At 35.8% G+C, this 22,067-nt stretch overlaps 1 protein-coding gene across 6 annotated transcripts in view; it reads left to right on the top strand.

Moving 5' to 3' along the window:
• The window catches only part of KIF27 (kinesin family member 27), an 81,151-nt gene that overhangs the window by 34,979 nt on the left and 24,105 nt on the right, over nt 1-22,067 (top strand). For 3 of the 6 annotated variants that reach the window (XM_068974160.1, XM_068974166.1, XM_068974165.1), the window contains 5 exons: nt 321-476; nt 3,542-3,747; nt 8,066-8,263; nt 16,823-16,933; nt 19,672-19,848. In XM_068974160.1, the coding sequence (XP_068830261.1) occupies nt 321-476; nt 3,542-3,747; nt 8,066-8,263; nt 16,823-16,933; nt 19,672-19,848 (848 nt within the window). The remainder of the gene's footprint in view (nt 1-320; nt 477-3,541; nt 3,748-8,065; nt 8,264-16,822; nt 16,934-19,671; nt 19,849-22,067) is intronic. The other 3 variants (XM_068974161.1, XM_068974164.1, XM_068974162.1) reach the window with 3 other exon arrangements.

The following is a 22,067-nucleotide window of genomic DNA, read 5'->3' as shown; positions in this document are numbered from 1 at the left end:
CCCATCTGGAGATTTAATAGCTTTTTTAAGTATCTCAGATTAGAGAAAAAGTCAAATTGCAGAATATCTAAGAGTAATGAGAAACTGTCAGAACCTGCAGGATATGACTAGAGCATATACATGTTTTAAGGAAAGGAAAACTCACTGTAAGCTGGAAAACTAAAATCACAATTGCCATTTTTTTCCTTCTCTGTTTGTCCCTTCCTCTGGTACTTCTAGACTGCTTCTGTGTCTGCTTTTTTTATTTTTAAACTCTACTTCTGTTAAATGTTTCTGAGCAGATAGTTTTATTTCTCAGCTTTGTTTCTTTTATTTTGAAGATTTAAAGATTGAATGTCTCCAGGAGAGTCAAGAGTTGAATTTGCAAAAGTTAAGAAATTCAGAACTCATACTTACTGAAGCTAAACAAAAAATGAGAGAACTTAATATTAATATCAAGATGAAGGAAGATCTGATTAAAGAATTAATTAAAACAGGTAATAGTATCTTGTGAACCAGCTTATAGGAGAAAGAAAAGGTTCTAAAGGTGCTTCTGATATTGTAACATTTACTTTAATTTCTGATGCTCAGGACTTTCCATGTCAGCCTGGAATTTGGTATAGCAAGGTGTGCTCTAAAGCCAATACGTGGAGGTTAATTATCAAAAGGACTTTATTATGTTCGCTTTTATCTATGAATTGTCCTAACCAACCTCTGTGGTCTTTAATGCTTTTTGTCACTTTTTAAAGAAACATTATACTTGGCTTCTGGAAATAAAATGTCCGAGATGTTTTCCTAACTCATTTTAGTAAATACCTATTTTAAATTATTGGTCTTTACTTTCTTGAATAATTTGTTTTTAACATTAATTACAAGCTTTGTATTTTAACTGTAGATAACTTTTGTTTTTCTGAAGATGTAAGGATTTGTCCTTGAGAGCTGTCCTCTTGAGTGAGCCAGGCTTTCAGCTCCTCCCCTTAGTCCCAAATTCTACCAGGTTGGGTGTATATGCCACCACCTTTCCTCACCAACCAGCTCTATTAAGCTTGCTCTAAAATGCACGCCTCAAGTTTTTTGGTTCCCCCAACTAATGTACTCAAAGTATAAGCCTTGACTACTATGAAATTCAGTAAAGAATTGAAGGAATAAGACCACTAACATTTCTTTTCCCCAGTTCCAATTCAGGACAACTCTCTGGTCTCTTGGGGGAACTGAAGGAAATACTATTAATACTTTCCTCTTCTTCAAGCCCAGGACTATAATCACACTCAGACTACACAGTTGTGGGTACCAGATCCTCTGCCAGCAAGGAGAAACTTGCCTTCCCTCTCCCACCTCTTTCTTGCAGTCTAGCTTTCTAGCTGTCAGTCTTCCTTTCTCAACTTCCTTTCCCCTACAGTCAGACACGACTGAGCGCGCGCGCGCGCACACACACACACACACACACACACACACACACACACACGCACGCACGCACGCACACGCACACACACACACACACACACAGATGCTGTCCAAAGCATTTTCGTTTCTCATTCCTGGCAGTGCATCCTTCTAGCTCCAGTTATTCCATGTGTTTGATTTTGATTGTGCTCCTTCCTCGTAGGCAGGATCGATGCCAATAAACCTCCCTTAGGTGAATCTAGGAAACAGTTTAGGGGTTTAAATAGCTTCTGCATTCCCATAATTTCAGGGTAGTGTGCATAGAACTTGAGGATATTTACTGCTCTAAAATAAATGATTTTCTTTCAGATAGGTTATCCCACCATGGGATATCTAGCAAGCACACTTTTGTAGCCTGGTGTACCCATCCTGGTTGCCTTAAAATAGAGGATATCTGCACTTAAACTGAGCAGGTTCTCTTCTTGCTCATTAGAATGGAGGACAATTTGGAGCTTACTGAAGACCCTTAGAGATGGTGTTTAGCGGAAGGGTCAATGTGTACTTCCTTTTCAAAGCCCTTTCACTGAAGACTTCCCCAAACAGTAGCTACTTCAGCCAAAATGAATAACAATGACAATTATACTGTATTTCATCAGTTTTAATATATACTTTTTTCATATTTTAATATCTCTGAAATCAGAATGCATCTTAAAAATCAGTGGCATTTTAGCATTTTATCATGGTGTAATCGGTACTGTAGTTTTTCTTAGTGGTTCATAAAATATTGGTGTGTTAAACAATTTTGGGATCTTAGAGTCACTAAAACATTTACAGTTAGTCAGAATCAGAATTGTAGAGCTGGAAAACAACTTACATGTACTAATTTATAATTAATTAATTGAGATTTTTAAATTAAAAGATTTTTATTAAAATTTTTTACTTTAAAAATAAATTAATAAAAAATTAAAAGATTTTATTAAAAAGTTAAAGAATTTTAAAATTCAGAGATTTATTTTTAAATTAAGAGATTTTAATTTATTAAAATTAACAAACTTTTATTAAAAATTAAGAGACTTTCAGTATACCAGTATAACAACTGGACCCTATGATTATTCCTCCTATGAGCTCTAGACTCTTACTTTCCACTGCCATGGGTTTGCTAGTCCAGGGATAGCTGACTATTCAGAATAAATCAGAACCAAGTTTTCAGGGTCAGTAGCTGGGCTTAGAATGAAAAGAGATACAGAAACAATATTTATATTCTGTTTTTCTCTATGTTCTAAATATAAGAAAAGCATTTCAAAAAAATTTATCTTTAACAAGTTCAAATATCTCTGATTTCAGAGATATTAAAATGTGAAAAAAGGAGATGAAAAAGGAGAGGGAACCAGCTCTACATTAAAGGCTTCTTAAGAAACATGACAATAAGATATATTGTGACCTTGTTTGGATTGTGATTAAAATAGACTAATTGAAAAAAAATAGGCTAATTGTAAGACATTTTGAGACCATTGGGAAAGTCTGAATAGGGACTGGTAGATATTAACATTGTTAGGTATGATAATGACTTTTGGTTATTTCCATATTCTGTATAAATGCTTATTAAAGTATTAATATACATAGGTAATGTTATGACATCTGGAATTGTTTTAAAGTTTTTAAGTAAATAAAAGAAGAAAAAAGGCATAGATGAAAAAGCAGTGGCAAAATCTTGGTAACTCTTGAATCTGGGTGATGGAGATTCATTATAAGGATTATTTCCCTACATTTGGTATGTTGAAAAATTTTCATAATAGTACAAAAAAGAGAATTCAGAGATAGATTATGGGTAGTAGGAAGACAAATTATAGTAAGCCAGGGGCCAGAGAGTCATCCCACATACGTTTCTAACTAGAGTTTGATGCCTGCAAAGGTAAACTGCAAATTCAGAACAAAAGATGAACCAGAAAGAAGACTGAATGACACCAGATGGGGACAGTCATTAAGGATCTAATTCTCAAGAGCCCAGATGACAAGTTGTGTTTGACTGGGATGTGAAGGGACAGCTGGGTTTTTAATGCCATGCCTTAAATAGTTACATGACCAGCATTTTAAGAGTAGGGAAATTTATGTTTTTGGTGTTTTACTTAGTTTTTAAACATAATTTATAATTGTTATTACTATTATTATTATTACGAAGGTAATGATGCCAAGTCAGTAAGCAAGCAGTATTCTCTGAAAGTAACAAAACTTGAACATGAAGCAGAAGAGGCAAAAGTGGAACTAACTGAAACAGAAAAGCAACTACAGGAACTGGAAAACAAAGATCTTTCTGATGTTGCTTTGAAGGTAAAATTACAGAAGGAATTCCGCAGAAAGATGGATGCCGCTAAGCTAAGAATCCAGGTAATTTAAAAAATGTAATTGAGAAAACTTATATAAGGCTTCCTGCTTTTGAGGATTCTTATACCTAGTTAGGAAAGAAGTAGAATTCAGTTTTTACTAGAAGAACTGGAAGGCAAGTTTTCTTTTCCAGTATGCTGGTGGGTTTGCATGGTTTTAGTCTGTGTAGTATATTTCTTCATTCAAGAAGTGTATTTTAACCTTTTTATCAAAACCACATGATTATAAATGAAGATAACCACAGAAATAGTGTTATTTTCTGAAGGATAAAAGAGTAACTAATGATTAAATAATCATATATAAAACATCTGGTATGTATATAGCACTTTCTTGACATTCAACAATGATAACTTTCAGATAGTTTTCTGAAATTATAACTGATTGGTTTAAGAAAGGTTAGTAACTGAGCACTACTGCATCTTATTCTTAATTCCCTAATGCTGGACTTTGCTATAACCCCAAATATAGCTAGAGTTAAAAACTTAACATTCTATGAGAAATACTCCATTACAGGGAGTTACTGTATATGAAATTACTCCCAGATGCTTTTGGTATGGTCAGAGTGCTTTGTTAGTCTGCTTATAGTGTATTTGCTAAAATGCCTTTTCCATTTCTTTTGATTCATAATCTTTTGCTTTCATATTGTTTCCACTGTAGGTGGAATGAAATTGTAGTTAACCTAGTCAGCGCATTAGTTGTCTGTTTTTTAGCTATGCCACAGTTATTTTCTTTAAACAAGATAAGTGTTCATTGCACACCTCCTGTGTACCAGCTTCTATTCTAGATGGGGATGCAAAAGTGAATAGAGCAAGAGTCCCTCCTTCTAGAGTTTTTAATGCTACCTAAAATATATGGATGTCACCATTAAAGGTTCTTTTTACTTAAGTAGCCCTCAAGTCAACACCAAGTTAAAATAACATGATTTGACACTTTGCACTTTCCTTCTGAATACATATTTTCCCTTAGCAATTCACCTCAGAGAGTCTTGGGATCAATTCTTTTTTATTTCTCAGCCATTTAAATTAAGGCTATGATATCTAACAAAGTACTCATTTTAACAAAACATTAGTAGAACAAAACAATTAAGAATTTTCCTTTGTGGTTATTATGAAATTAATAATTTCATAGGTTTATATCCTACTTTTAGTACTGATAGTAATTCTTATACTCAAAATCAACAAGAACCAGTCTCGTGGTAATCAGTCTATTCAGATTCTCTATTTCTTCATGATTCAGTCCTGGAAGATTGTAGGTATGTAGGAATTTATCCATTTCTTCTAGGTTATCCAATTTTTTGGTTTATAATTATTAACCATAGTCCGTTATGATCCTTTGTATTTCTGTGGTTCAGATCAGTTCAGTTGCTCAGTCGTATCCAACTCTTTGCGACCCCATGGACTGCAGCATGCCACGCCTCCCTGTCTATCACCAACTCCTGGCATTTACTCAAACTCATGTTCATTGAGTCGGTGATGCCATCCAACCATCTCATCTATTGTCCCCTTCTCCTCCAACCTTCAGTCTTTCCCAGCATCAGGGTCTTTTCCAATGAGTCAGTTCTTGGCATCAGGTAGGCACAGTATTGGAGTTTCAGCTTCAGCATCAGGCCTTCCAATGAATATTCAGGACTGATTGCCTCTAGGATGAACTGCTTGGCTCTCCTTGCTGTCCAAGGGACTCTGAAGACTCTTCACACCACAGCATTTCTGTGGCATCAGAATACAAATCCAGAAACAAATTCTCTTTCATTTCTGATTTTATTTTATCTCTTTTTTTCTTGCTGAGCCTGGCTAACTTGTCAATTTTGTTTATCTTTTCAAAGAACCAGCTCTTAGTATTGATCTTTTCTGTTGTGTTCTTTTAGTCTCTATTTTATTTATTTCTACTGTGATCTTTATTGTTTTCTTTCTTCTACTAACTCTGGGCTTTGGTTGCTCTTCTTTTCTTAGTTTCTTTAGGTGCAATGTTAGAAGATTGTTTATTTGAGATTTTCTTGTTTCTTGATGTAAGCCTGTATCACTGTCCACTTTCCTCTTACAACTGCTTTTGCTGTGTCCCATAGATTTTGGACAGTTGTGTTTCCATTTTCATTTGTCTCAAGGTATTTTTGATTCTTTTCTTTGTGAACCCATTGGTTGCTTAGTAGCACATTGTTTAGTCTTCACGTGTCTGTGTTTTTTCCCAATTTTCTTGAGATAGCCAAAATTATTATTTTTCTAAGTAGGTTATAGCCAAAATTATTATTTTTCTATGGAGGTTATTATGTTTGCCATATACATCTATACCTTAAGCCTTATTTGTGGATTTAGCAAGGATTATTTTTATGATTGAGATTAAAAGATTACATGAAGGATTATTTATAGTGTTTGTGAATTATCATGTCCTTTTTTGTTTTCCATGTTTCTTGCTGTGTAACTTTTTCTGCTGAAAGTGCTGATAAGGAAAGGAAAGAACTTAAGTTCAAAAGAAATTCTGATAGGCCAAGGACTGAAATAAGTTTCCCTTGTAGTTTTAGAAATTTCTGTACCTTTGCTATATACATGCATAGCTGGGGATGCTCAAGATGACAAGGATGGTGGTAGGGAGAAGAAGGATGGTGATAGTTAAGTGTCTACAAAGTGCTCTATGCACACGAGATGTTTTATATGTATTATTTAATCCTTTAAAGTGTGTATTTTTACATGCTTACAAATGAGGAAACAGGTTTAAGAAGGTAAAATAACTTACTCATAGTCATATAATTGTGATGATAAAAGTGGTTTTTGGTACACTAACAGTTCATACCATTTAAAAATATTGAAATACTAGTTGTTTTATTGGTAAAATGAAGTTATTTTAGTTTTTAAAACTTAAATTTGTTTTAATTGAAAAATCTGAAATCTGTATTCTTTGCCTTTAGATATATATATAGCATTATATGTTGTATTAATATTTTAATGCTAACAGAGTGCACATTCCACATTTGAGCATCTGTGGAATAAGCACAAGACAATGACACTATCTCACTTTTAAATAAGATTATCAGTACTTACACTGATGTTTTCAATATCATGTGGAAAAGACATTACAGTACTAATATTAACATTTTTGCTCCAATATTGCAATTACTGTCAAAAAGAAGTGACAAAACCAGGGTCCAAATTCAGACTTGGGAAACTGCAGAGTCCTGTGGCATCCAAGCTAGTAGTATTCAAAGTAGTCCACTGCAGATTGTTCATTATTGGTCTGCAGTGGGATAAAGGTAAATAGGAGCACAGCTTCCCTCATCAAAAAAAGTCTTGCATAGAAACACCATCAGCTGAGTCTAATAATGTCCTTCATGGTGCAGGCTGACACCAGTCTGTGACTGGTACTGGTCCACAGACCACCCTTTGAATAGCCCTGCTCCTAAGCTACAATGCATCTGTGAATATTTAATTAAAACAAAATTTTTTTCCCTAGCAGTTTATTGCCAAGATAAAGGAAATAATTAATTGTAGTTTGCATAACTTACAAATAACCTCACCTTAACTTTATTTCATGTGAGATATACTTAGTGCAGTGCTAAAGTACATAATACAAATCTATGTTTGTTTGATCAAGATTAAATTGAAACACTGGTATTTTATATTAGTACAGTAAGCTCTTCACAGATGTTCACAGATTTTTAGTGCTGTCTATGGATAACTTTTGCTAGAGAGGAAAACTTTATTTATGATAATTAAAATAATTATAATGGTTACTGTCTGGGAAAATGGTATCATTTCTGATCATTTTAACTCAGGGATTAATGATTTAGGCTATAGCTGGATTTTAAATATGAGTACAATAGAATACTATACAGTCACATAGAAAGAACAAGATAAATTATATAGAAAAAAAGGAGGTGGAGAATAGTCTACCTAGAATATATATACATAAAGTTATTTATATGCATATAAATTATTTCTCAAAGAATACTGTTTCAGGAAGCAGGACAGGTAGATTAGCCATCTGAGATAAGTGTCTTTTTAAATGTAAGTTCAGTTTTGTATTGTTTTAATTTTTATTATGTACAAAAGTATATTTAAATTAAAACACTCAAAAAAAGAAGCAGCGATGTTGGTTTTGTTCTGTTTGGCTGCCAGCACCAGGGAGGTTCATCATTCTTTACATCTTGTGAAAATTATTATAGTTGACCACTTGTAAAAGTAGAAATATAGAAAACAATTGTGAAACTGTCAAGAATAAATTAAAATCTAGGAAGAAATGCCAACATGCGTAATTAAATGAAAAGTTTTAAGTTCACTGGAAGGATATGAGAAATGCACTTTTTCATTTTTAAATATTCCATGTGATCCAGGTCTTACAGAGAAAGCATCAAAATAGTAAGAAATTGGCATCACTGTCAATCCAAAATGAGAAACGTGCTAATGAACTAGAGCAGAATGTAGATCACATGAAATATCAAAAGGTACAGCTGCAAAAAAGACTTCGAGAAGAAAACGAAAAAAGGAAGCAACTGGATGCAGAAATTAAGCGGGATCAACAAAAAATCAAAGTAATATTGTCATACTTTCCTGCTAAGCATAATATGAAATGTTCAATGGCTCAGAGCTAATGAAACCAAGGTCTTGATTCAGTGGGCTTGTGAAGTATCTAACCTTGGCCTGTCCTTGGCTGCTGTTCCCATTCTCCTTAAAACTTTGTTGATCTACATAGTAAAAGCTATTTATTGAATTCTGAGTACTGTCTTGAAGGCTTTGACTTCACAAAAGAAAGTGCAATGATAATTTCTCTAACTAGGACCTTAACTTCAGTTGAGGCTGTCAAAAACATAAATTTATGAAGCTGACTTTCTAAAAAATATCTAACATTTGACTAGGATTTCCCATTTTTAAAGTGCTTTGACATGCCTTGTCCAGGTATCAGCATAGGAAAAAGTACGAGGTAAAAATGATGGTACCATTTCATTCCTAGTGTGCAGAAAAGTGATCAGACCTCTGTGCCTAGCAGTTGTAGGCTGGGAGGAACTAGTGGTATCAGCCCAGGCTCTGGAGCTTGGCTAGTGTGTGTTCAAATCCCAACTCTCTCATTCTTGGCTGGACCATTTATTGGGAAAATCACTTACCCTCTCTGTGTCTGTTAATTCTTAAATATCTTTATCATACTTGCCTCAATAGGGCTCTTCTGAAGAAAAGGAGGCTGATAATAATCATAATAACAACAATAATGAACACTTATCTAGCACTGTGTACCAGGCTCTGTTCTATTGAAATGTTAAGCCGAACCCATGGTTTGGGACATAATTGGAGGTTTCCTAGATTTTAAACTTAGGAAAGTAACATATTCTCAGACCTTAGAAAAAAGAATGACAGAATTTAGACATGGAAGGGAACTTAAAGAGCATTTAAGCCAAGTTACTGATTCTTTATTTTTTTTTAAACACTATTGAGATAAACTTCACATATCATACAGTTTACCAATGTAAAGTGTATACATAGTTCAGTGAGTTTTGGTATATTACATCAGTGATTTTTATAAACTGTGGTAAAATATAATATGAAATTGAACATTTTTACCTTGTTTAAGCATATAATTCAATGGTGTTAATTACATTCACAGTGTTGTGCAACCATCGTCTCTATCTTTTTTTAAACTTTTGCGTCACCCTCAGTAACCATTAAGCAGTGAGTCCCTTTTCCCCCCTCTTTCCCCCAGCGCCTGGTAATCTTAATCTACTTCTATATTTATGAATTTTCCTATTCTCAACATTTTATAAAAGTGAAATCATGCAATATTTGTCCTGTGTCTGGCTTATTTCATTTAGCATAAAGTTTTCAAGGTTCAGCCATGTTGTAGTATATATCAGAACTGCATTCCTTTTTATGACTGGGTAATATTCCATTACATACATACACAACATTTTTTTTCTACATTTATCTGATAGACACTTGGGTTGTTTCCACCTTTTGGCTGTTGAATAGTACTGTGATAAACATTGGCATAGAAGTAACTGTTCATGTCCCTGCTTTCAATTTGGACTTGAAATACCTTGATGTGGAATCCCTGGGTCATATGCTAATTCTATGCTTAGCTTTTTCAGGAACCACCAACTGTTTCTGATAGTGACAGCATGATTTTACATTATCACCAACAATGTTTGAGGGGCCTGATTTCTCATCTTCATCCACACTTGTTATTTTCTCTTTCTTTTTTGTTATAGTCACCCAAGTACATGTGAAGTGGAATGTCATTATGATTTTGATTTGTATTTCCATATTGACTAATGATATTGAACATCTTTTCATATGCTTATTGGCCATTTGTGTATCTTGTTTGGAGAAAAGTCTTTTGAAGTTGTCTTTTTAAATTGGATTGTCTTTTGTAACTGAGTTGTGGGAATTCACTCTGTTCTGGACATTAAAGTTTGATACATGACTTCCAAATATGTTTCTGCATTCTGTAGATTATCTTTGCATTTTCTTGATAATATTCTTTGATGTGCCAAAGTTTTACATTTTTATGATGTTCCAGTTTATCTATGTTTCCTTTTTTTTTACTTGTGCTTTTAGTGTCATATCTAAGAATTAATTTCCAGATCTAAGGTCATAAGGACTTAACCACCCCTGTGTTGTCTTCTGGAGTTTTATGGTTTTAGCTCTTGTGTTTAGGTCCTTGGGCCACTTTGAGTTAATTTTTGTTTGTGGTGTGAGGTAGGAGACTACCTTCATTCTTTTGCATGTGGAATTCTAGCACCATCTATTGAAAGACAGTTATATTTCTGTTGAATGGACTTGGTACCCTTGTCAAAAATCAGTTGACTATAGATCTGTGAATTTGTTTCTAAACATTCAGTTCTATTCCATTTGTTTCTGTGTCTGTCCTTGTGCCAGTACACACTGTGTTGATTACAGTAGCTTTGCAGTAGACTTTGAAATTGGGAATTAAGTCCTCCAACTTTGTACTTTTCCAGCATTGTTTTGGCTATTCAAGGACCTTTGCAATTCCATATGAATTTAAGGGTCAGCTTTTCCATTTTGGCAAAAAGGTCATTGGAATTTTGATAAAGATTGTGTTGACTGTGTAGGTCTCAGAGTAGTATTGGCATCGTGGCAATATTAAGTTTTCTTATCCAGGAGCATGGGGTGTCTTTTTTTATTTTTAATATTTTCTCCATTTTATTTATTTATTTATTTCATTTTCTGGCTATGCTGAGTCTTAATTGGTCTGGAGTTTTTTCTGTAGTTGTGGTAAGTGAAGGGCTACTCGTCATTGCAGTGAGCAGGTGTCTCATTGCAGTGGCTTCTCTTATTGGGGAGCATGGGCTCTTGGCACAAGGGCTTATTAGTTGCAATGTGTGGGCTCAGTTGTTGTAGTTTCTGGGATCTAGAACAAGGGCTCAGTAGTTGTTTTGCAGGGGCTTCATTGCTCCACAGCATGTCAGATCTTCCTGAATCAGGGATTGCACCGGTGTCTACTGCCTTGGCAGGTGGACTCTACCACCTAGTCACGGAAGAATCCCTGGGGTGGTCTTTTCATTTCTTCTTTAATTTCTTTCATAGTATTTTAAAATTTTTAGTGTGCTAGTCTTTTACCTTCTTGGCTAAATTTATTCCCAGATATTTTATTCTTTTAGATGTTACTGTAAATGGAATTGCTTTCTTAATATTCTTGAGTTACTCATTCTTAATATTGTGATAGTTATTATTATAGAAAATAAATAACATTTATTATTTATCTTCATTCAATACTGTGCGAGGCACTTAGTGCTTTATCTCATTTATGTCTTTTTCTGTTGCTATATTTCCAGCTTTTCTTTTTCTGCTAGATTCTTTCTTTAAACAGCTTAGATTTTTCTCATCCGAAAATTATTCTTCATTAACTTTATACTTCTGTCTCTCTCTTCTTCCCTTTATAACCAAACTGCTTGGAAAAGTTTACTATATTTGATTATGTTTCTTTTCTTTTCATTTGTTCTCTTGTCTTCTCCAGTCTGATTTCTGGGTCTTGGCGGTGCCATTCACTTCAAGCTCTTGAGAAGTACATCAGTGCTCTCTCTGTGACTGAAGTCCTTAACACTGCATTCAACATAGTTAACTGCTTCCTCCATCTTGAGATATTTCCCCCTTTGCATTTGTAAAGTTATATTTACCTTGTTTTTTTCTTCTCTGATTGCTTGTTCTTTGTCTTTGCTAGCTTATCCTACACTATTGTTTCTTTACTTACGGGAATTACTCCAGACTCTAGCCTATGTCCTCTTTTTCTTCCGTACTTTGGCCTGGGTGACATCTCATTTCTTTTCCCATGACTGCAGTTTAACTCTGACAACTCCCAGGTTTAATCCTTAATACCAGATTTGCCATTAGAGCTATGGATTCACACATCCAACCATTGGCATCTTTATTGGGTTGTCTTATAGGTGATCCACACAGTCAAAGGGTTTGGCATAGTCAATAAAGCAGAAATAGATGTTTTTCTGGAACTCTCTTGCTTTTTTGATGATCCAGTGGATGTTGGCAATTTGATCTCTGGTTCCTCTGCCTTTTCTAAATCCAGCTTGAACATCTGGAAGTTCACGGTTCACGTACTGTTGAAACCTGGCCTGGAGAATTTTGAGCATTACTTTGCTAGTGTGTGAGATGAGTGCAATTGTGCAGTAGTTTGAGTATTCTTTGGCATTGCCTTTCTTTAGGATTGGAATGAAAACTGACCTTTTCCAGTCCTGTGGCCACTGCTGAGTTTTCCAAATTTGCTGGCATATTGAGTATAGCACTTTCACAGCATCATCTTTTAGGATTTGAAATAGTTCAGCTGTAATTCCATCACCTCCACTAGCTTTGTTCATAGTGATGCTTCGTAAGGCCCACTTGACTTCACATTCCAGGATGTCTGGCTCTGGGTGAGTGATCATACCATTGGGATTATCTGGGTCATGAAGATATTTTTTGTATAGTTCTTGTGTATATTCTTCCACCTCTTCTTAATATCTTAATACCAAAGCCTTTGTATGGATCACAACACACTGTGGAAAATTCTTCAAGAGATGGGAATACCAGACCACCTGACCTGCCTCTTGAGAAATCTGTATGCAGGTCAAGAAGCAAGTAACAACTGCACATGGAACAACACACTGTTTCCAAATTTGGAAAGGAGTATGTCAAGGGTGTATATTGTCACCCTGCTTATTTAACTTATATGCAGAGTACATCTTGAGAAATGCTGGACTGGATGAAGCACAAACTGGAATCAAGATTGCCAGGAGAAATATCAATAATCTCACATATGTAGATGACACCACCCTTATGGCAGAAAGCAAAGAAGAACTAAAGAGCCCCTTGATGAAAGTGAAAGAGGAGAGTGAAAAAGTTGACTTAAAACTCAACATTCAGAAAACGAAGATCATGGCATCTGGTCCTATCACTTCATGGCAAATAGATGGGGAAACAGTGGAAACAGTGTCAGACTTTATTTTTTTGGGCTCCAAAATCACTGCAGATGGTGATTGCAGCCATGAAATTAAAAGACACTTACTCCTGGAAGGAAAGTTATGACCAACCTGGACAGCATATTAAAAAGGAGAGACATTACTTCTCCAACAAAGGTCTGTCTAGTCAAAGCTGTGGTTTTTCCAGTGGTCATGTATGGATGTGAGAGTGGATTACAAAGAAAACTGAGCACCAAAGAACTGATGCTTTTGAACTGTGGTGTTGGAGAGGACTCTTGAGAGTCCCTTGGACAGCAAGGAGATCCAACCAGTCCATCCTAAAGGAAATCAGTCCTAAATATTCATTGGAAGGACTGATTCTGACACTGAAACTCCAATACTTTGGCCACCTGATGTGAAGAATTGACTCATTGGGAAAGACCCTGATGCTAGGAAAGATTGAAGGTGGGAGGAGAAGGGGATGACAGAAGATGAGATGGTTGGATGGTGTCACCAACTCAATGGACGTGAGTTTGAGTAAACTCCGGGAGTTGGTGATAGACAGGGAGGCCTGGTGTGCTGCAGTCTCTGGGGTCGCAAAGAGTTGGACACGACAGAGCGACCGAACTGACTGACTTATAGGTGAATTCAGGATCTTTCTTACTTATCTTCTCACTACTCTTCCTCCCTGCTCCCTTAATGGGGGAGAAAGTAAAATTTTCTTGTGTACTTTACATGATGTTTCAGTGCATTCAGTTGAGTAAACTAGAAATTTATCAATCACTCTTGACTGTGTCCTCTTCCTCCTTACCCGTATCCAGTGAACTAAAAAGTTCCACAGGCTGAATCTTCTGATGGTCAGTTCTCATTCATTGCCAACAGCCTGGTTTGTGTGTTGCAGTCCTTCCTTCAATTTGAGGAGCAGGCCTGCCTCTCAGTCCTGTGGTCTTTGGGTCTCAGCTTCTCATCTCTCACGAATCCTGGCTTAAACCAAGACATAGCACCTCTAAATCTTTGTTTAAGGAAGAGAAAGAAGCTTTTGAGTAGAACACATAGTCTGCTGAAATGCAACTCTTCCGGTAACTAAAACTTAGCACTTTATCTAGGGTAATTTTGTTCCTTCTAGCCATATCTCTCAGTATTTCAGGAAAAGGAACAGTCTGCCCTGAAGATATATTGAAATTTCTATTACTTCATGCAAAAACAGCATCTGCTCAGAGTCCTAAGGGACATCTTGTTCAGAACTAGCTTTCTAACATTTCATTTTTCACGTGACTAAACCATTTCCAGTGAATACTAGGACTTCTGCATAGGTTCTTCTTAGAGCAGCAGTTCTTAACTGAAATAGTAAAGAAGAGGTATGGGAACCCCTGAAATTGTGGATCAATGTGTGATATGGGACTTTTACTTCTCTAAGCACCAATTTCCTCATCTGTAAAATGGGATTTATAATGGTATCTGTTTCATAGGATTATTGTGAGGATTAAATGGGATAATTAAATAGATGTAAAAAGCATAGCATAGTACCTGGTAGACAGCTATTTTAATATTATGTTAGAGATTACAATATGTGGTAAAGGTAATAATGTCTAGAGCAACATACAGAAGAGGGAATTAGATCACCTGTTACATACTTTCAAAGCATGTGTATAAAAACGAATAGTAGAGAGTCAGCCCTGGTATAAGGTGCCTTTATTTCAGCATCCTAAAGTCGCCGTGACTGTGACAGAAGCTGAATTACAACTGTGAACAAGCAATAGGGAAGCATGAAAAATTAATGGTTAGTAAATATAAGAGGGTCTGAATTCACCCATAATTCAACTCAAGTGGGCATAGAAAAATTCTTTATTGAATCTATAGTAGCCTTGTGTTCTTTATGACACTCCTCCCAACCTGACCAGCCCAATCCATGTCATAATAATTGCTGGAAATATCATAGGAACTAACCAAATATCCAATCTGTTCAAACTTTATTCTGATAGTTTAGACATTTTCTTCAAATAATTCTCAGTTCTCTTGAACAAGAATATTCAATTTCCTCCTCTCCATGCTTCTCAAAGGTAGGCTCTAGTGTATGTGGTGTTCCATTGTGCAGCTTTATTGCATCACATGGAGTTGAGGAGGAGGGACTTCCGGAGTTTCAGTTGGTTCTTGCATGTGACTGGCTGGAATCTGCTCTCCCTTTCCACCTTTCCCTCCTGGCCCCTGGTGTGAAGTCAGTATAGTCTATAGACTGGTCTCACTTTCAGTGTAGAGTGTAGAGGAGCTTTGGCTTCATCTCTTTTCCCTATTTGTCCTTACCTCGTCATCCTTATTCTCCAAGTGCAAGGAGTCCAATTAGTTGCTGTTCCCTGATCATAGTTCTGTTCTTTCAGCAAGACTGCATGGACTTATGTGGGTGTGAAGCCTCTGCACTGCAGTCCCCATTCTCTCTGCCCTCAGTGACAGGTCAAAACTTCCTAGGTCAAAACTCAAGAGGAAAACTGGGACACACATATTTCTTACTCTCTTTTTCCTCCTTTCTGCCATTTCCAGACCTGGAAAATGGTAGACTTCCCTTTTACTTCCTTTTTTTCAGTACTTCCAAAATTCCCTATGGAAACTGTACCATTTGGGCGTCTTTCCTGGTAACTCAGATGGTAAAGAATCTGCCTGCAATGCAGGAGACTCGGATTTGATCACTGGGTGGGGAAGATCTCTTGGAGAAGGGAATGGCAACCCACTCTAGTATTCTTGCCTGGGAAATTCCATGGACAGAGAAGCCTGGTGGACTGTAGTCCATGGGGTCACAAAGAGTTGGACACAACTGAGCAACTAACACACACACACACACAAGGTACAATTTTCACTTTATTATGAATTTGTCAGAGCCCAATACCTTTGGAAAACAAGAACTAGTAGAAAAATGAAATAAAAATTAAAATATGCAATAAGTCTATCTTTTAATTATTAGATTCAATAGACATAAAATTATTCTGTTGAATTGTTGTAAAAGGTTCTAAACACTTACTTTTAATTTCTGTACTTATCCATCATGGACCAGTAAGAAATAGCAGTGCGGACCAGCCCACTTTGAGTTCATGGCCTCCTTCCAGATTCCTGCTAAGCTTTGGTGGTGGACAGTAACATCGTCTCTAAACCCCAGTAGAACACATGGGCCCTCTTGACTTGACTCTTAAGATGTGAATGGAAACTGAAGGAATTTGGAAAATACTCTTCAGAGGACCATGATCAGTCTTGAAAGACTATTCTCATGCTGCAAAATCTGAGTTTTGAATGCTGGAACCTGAGTATTACTTTTCTTTTTACATTTCTCCTGTGATAAATTCTAATATCCCTGTTGTATATGGGTACCTTGGGTGGACTCACTGAAGGTAATGAACTCAGAAAGGCAAGAGAAAAGTGGATTTATAATTTTCATACTCTTACCCCTGTTACTATAATTTGTAACACAGGCGAAAAATGAAAAAAATACCTAGCTTTCCTAGTAAATGCTGATTTTTGCTGTGAGATTTTATTGCTTGAATGAAGGGCTAACATTATTTTCTTCCTTAATAGCCCCAGGCTTCATCTACTTGTTTTCTTTCTCTTTGCAAGTAGGAAAGTAAATATTAAATTGATTATCTGCATAAATACTTAATGATGGCCATGTAGTAAAAGCAATAAGGTGATTTAAATTCCTGTTTTCTATAGGAACTGCAGTTAAAAACAGAACAGAAAGATCTAAAACTGAAAGCTGAGGACCTTGATGCATTTAAGATGAAAAGGAGAAAAGGTTCGTTTGGAAGTATAGACCAACTCCAGGTTTGTCAATTCTATTTAGTGTTTCCTGGTTTCTTTTCAATTTGATGATTGTCTAAGTAGAGGTAAAAAGAGGTGGACTCTAAATGAAATCTTCAAACACTAGACTCTTCCACTGGAGTACAAAATTTCTAATATTTCTCCTGAAACATTTCTGTTATTAAAAATTAATTTCTCATCCAGAAATTTGGTGTACTTTTGTTTTGTTTTGAATTTATTTATTTTAAATTGAAAGATAATTGCTTTACAGTATTGTGTTGGTTTCTACCAAACATCAACATGAATGCTGTATTCTTACTTCAGTAGAAATGAGTTTATTTGAATGTTGTGAAATGTAAACATGAAAACTAGATTGTGTTTATCCTTATGTCAAGACTGGTTTATTCCTCTGGAAACAGATATATTTCTAACAAAAAGAGCTCTCTACTCAAACACAACCAAATTGTATATGCAACATATGTCATATATTAAAAAGCTATTGTCTTAATGCCACATTTAAAAAAATGAAATTAATAAATTAATATCAAAGTTCAAAGAAACAAAATTTTATGTAAATTAGGAATCACAGTACTAAAAGTCTTAAAAATTACTGTACTTAAAACTATAATTACCCTCAAATGCAAATGCATCAACCTAATTCTGAAAATATTATTTGCTCTTCTTAAGTCTTATATATTAATATTTTAACAGTAAGATTTAGGACATGCATGTGTTCTCAGTTAGTTTACTAGTGCTTTTTAGAAATTAGTTAAAGAGCTTTCTCTCTGACATGCCTGGTAATATTATTTCTGGGTGGAAGGGTATGTGGAGGAGTAGCAGTGGTAGGAAAGCATAGACTAGTTAGCGCCGCTTTACAAAATGTTAAGAATCTAAATTTAAATGAATACAATAATAGGTTCTCACAGCCTGCATTGACTTTATTGGGTTAAAATAATAATAAACAAAAAAAACCTTCCTGCTTTTTAGTGTTCTAAAACAACATTTTCCAGAATTTGACTCTAAAGATTATAAATTAATCAATATGACTATCCAAAAAACTTATAATAGGACCTTGTTTTGATATGAAACTCTTTTATAAGAAGAAGTATTTAAAATTGGCACTGTGTGGTAGGACTATTTACTGTAAGAGAGAAGAGACAAAGTAAGAAATTTTCAGAAAACTTACTAAGATACTGTGAATTGCACAGATCATAACTTTATTATTTCCAGCGCAGGAAAATTCATTCATTTATTATTGTTTCTCTAAAACACCTATTACGTTAGCAGACTGCTACCCAATCCTCAAGGGCTTCCCTGGACCTGGCGGGCTACAGTCCATGGGGACGCAGAGTGTCTAACGCGACTGAGTGACTAAGCACAGCACAGCACCCAGTCCTCAAAGCACAGCTAAAGTATTGCCTACTCTGAGGCAGGCATTGATGTTACTTCCATTTCTCAGAACCGATCCCACCCTCCATTTTGGCATACATATATCTAGGAGTTAGCTGCATACAGCATTTATTATCAACAGTCATCATTTTTTGGTTTCTCTTTTATTGGAATGGAGCTTACAGAAGATCTCTTACTTAACTTTCAAACCCCACTCAGTCAAGAAATGTTTGTAGAATGTGTTGCTAGTCTTCATAGGGTCTCATGTGTGGCGTTTCTAAGATAGAGCTGGATATAACAAAACTAAAGTATTTCTGTCATTGTTCTGGGATATTCTTACTGTTCTAGTAATTGTAGAGCTGCTATTTTAGGGTTTAGTATTATTCACATGTGCTGTTGCTTATAGGGCCATACTATCTAGGTCTGGATGAAAAACTACAGAGCCCTGGACTCTGGATCTCACTTTGCCTTGGCCACTTTGCTCATTTTTTCTCATGCATATTCACTGTCTTATTGTCTTAATATAGATTTCTGGGAACAGATTTTTTTTTTTATCAAGTTTGAGAAGAACTGGAAAATAATACTATATTGATTTGTTTTCTTGTTATTTAGGAAGCATTGCTTCATTACTCTGTCCCAGTGCAGGTGGGCACTTGGTAGAGTCCATCTTGGACAGTTATTCCACTCACATTTTTGTTTGTACTTATTTCTAGGTACCCTTAGCTCAAGATAATACTGAGATGCTTATTTTGAAAATCTTTACAGCGCACTTTATTTTGTAATTATTTGATGTTGACAGGTTACAATGCAGAGTAGATTTTCATGCCTTATCACCTATGTCTTTCCACTATGGCTATTCATTTAGTCACCTCCTTGGTTAATTGAATCAGAAATTCATTCAGTCATTCATATAACATTTTATTAAGAGTCAATCATAGGCAAGGCAGTATAGCAGGCACTGGGGCTAGAGAGGCAAAAAGCTTTGTCCCTGCAGTCAGGCAAGGAGCTCATTCATTAGTGCTGAGATAGAGGTAAGCACCTCTGGAACAGATAAGATTTCCAGCGTGTTCTCAGAACTGACTCTCAGTATATATAAAGAAAATTGACAGCCTTAAAAATCCCAGACTCAAGCATTTTCAAGGAATAAATTTTAACTCCTTATAAAACAACAAAGGAAGATGTTAACTTAGAACCACTTCTTGACAGTTTTGGACAGACACTGTTTTGTTATTCTCACTGTTCATTTATGGTGTTCCAGATAGCTTTTAAATGTTCATTTAAGGTGTTTAGTTAGTCTGAAGTTATATTATTACCATATAATTTTTATGGTGAAGAAAAACAAATTGTAACATTTCTTTGGACTTTTAATGTAGAAATTGGATAAACAAAAGAAATGGTTAGATGAAGAAGTAGAGAAAGTTCTGAACCAACGCCAAGAATTAGAGGAGCTGGAAGAAGACTTAAAGAAACGGGAGGCCATAGTTTCAAAGAAGGAGGCCCTGTTACAGGAGAAGAGCCACCTGGAAAGTAAGAAGTTGCGATCTAGTCAGGTATTCTGTTTAATATGCTCTTTGACTCTGGTTGTAAGCCATATAAATTGAGATTTATTTTTCTATAAGGTAAATCAAACCACTGTGAAGTTAGAAACCAAAAGAAAACTTTTCTGGTTTTCAGTGTATTTGGCTTATTAGTGCTTATTTAATGACCATCAGTAAAATCTATTGCAGTTTTGAAGTAAAATGTTCAGTGTTCTACCAAGTATGAGTTATCTATTATTAACTTTTGGTGATATTTAAAAAATTGTAGTGTGTTATACATAACATAAAATTTACCATTTTGACCATTTTAAAGTGTATAGTTCATCAGCATTAATTATATTCAGTGTTTACAACATCACTATTATCTATTTCCAAACTTTTTATTATCCCAAACAGAAACTATGAAACCATTTAGAATAACTTGCTTGCCATTTCCTATGGAAGCCTTAGTGGATATTTTAAAAATAATCTGTACCATTAGAGAGTGAACATTGGGTGAAGGTTGAGTGAACATTGGTAATCTGGAAGAACAGACTTGAAAATGATCCAACTATACTACTACTCCTTGGAAGAAAAGTTATGAGCAGCCTAGATAGCATATTCAAAAGCAAAGACATTACTTTGCCGACTAAGGTCCGTCTAGTCAAGGCTATGGTTTTTCCTGTTGTCATGTATGGATGTGAGAGTTGGACTGTGAAGAAGGCTGAACACTGAAGAATTGATGTGTTTGAACTGTGGTGTTGGAGAAGACTCTTGAGAGTCCCTTGGACTGCAAGGAGATCCAACCAGTCCATTCTGAAGGAGATCAGCCCTGGGATTTCTTTGGAAGGAATGATGCTGAAGCTGAAACTCCAGTACTTTGGCCACCTCATGCAAAGAATTGACTCATTGGAAAAGACTTTGATGCTGGGAGGGATTGAGGGCAGGAGGAGAAGGGGACGACAGAGGATGAGATGGCTGGATGGCATCACGGACTCGATGGACGTGAGTCTGAGTGAACTCTGGGAGTTGGTGATGGACAGGGAGGCCTGGCGTGCTGCGATTCATGGGGTCGCAAAGAGTCGGCATGACTGAGCAACTGAACTGAACTGATACTACTACTTACAATTCCTACAAAAGAAAGAAGACTTTGTATAATACAGATTTGTTTATTTTTCTAGTTATAGACTGGAGTATCTTTACAAAAATTTTTGTTGTAGGACTTGGGTTTCATGAGCCATTCAGATAAGTGGTTTTATGAAGGACTTTACCTCAGTTTCAGGTTTTTAGAAATGACTGTAGAAGTATTATAAGGACCAGGAGAAGTTTTTTTAATAATAGCAGTAGCAACAGTAGCATCTGAAAATAAAGCTGACTTGCCCTAGACTTTAAGAAAACTTTCTCTATAAAGAGAAAGACAAATCCCATATAATATCACTTGTATATGGGATCTAAAATATGGCACAAATGAACCTGTTTATAAAACAGAAACAGACTCATAGACTTGTGTTTGCCAAGGGAGAGTGGGGGAGGGATGGACTTGGAGTTTGGGGTTGGTAGATCCCAGCTATTACTTTAGAATGGATAAACAACAAGATCCTAATGTATAGCCCAGGGAACTATATTCAATGTCCTGTGATAAACCATTATGGATTATATAAAAAATAATGTATATATGTATATAACTGAGTCACTGTACAGCAGAGATTGGTACGACATTATAAATCAATTATACTTCAATTTTTAAAAATTGTAAAAAAAAACTTTCTGCACAAACCTTTGCCTCCAGCTGACCTTGAGTCTGAGGTCAGTCGTGGAATCATGGAATAAGCTCTGCCTCTTTAAAAACCTACCTTTCATCCAGCATAGATGTACCACTAGGTCTGGGGTGATTTTTTGACATGTTCTTAACTTCTCCACCTTAGTGTAACATGTGAACAAGATCTTCACTTAACCTCTGTTCTGTCTTCTGTTTCCCAAACATGTCGAGATAGCTTTTAGCAGCAGGCTATTGGACATTGGGGTAGGGGTAGCCCTTCTATCCAGCCTAGTTGCTGGTGCTCCATCCAGGTAACTTGTCCACACTAGCTGTCAGGGTCAGGTTTTAGAAGCTGCCCGCCTCCCCGCAAAAAAGAAACATGTAATGACAGCAAAGAGGATTTACAAATCAATGTATCAAGTGAATAGACAGAAGAAAATACCTGGGACCTTTATGATACGTTCTGTATCAAAAAAGAAAAAACAGAAAAAGA

This window comes from Capricornis sumatraensis, chromosome 6 (assembly GCF_032405125.1).
Source record: "Capricornis sumatraensis isolate serow.1 chromosome 6, serow.2, whole genome shotgun sequence".
In the NCBI taxonomy this organism is placed as follows: Eukaryota; Metazoa; Chordata; class Mammalia; order Artiodactyla; family Bovidae; genus Capricornis; species Capricornis sumatraensis.
The sequence above is the reverse complement of the archived record's forward strand: the minus strand, read 5'-3'. Positions and strand labels throughout refer to the sequence as shown.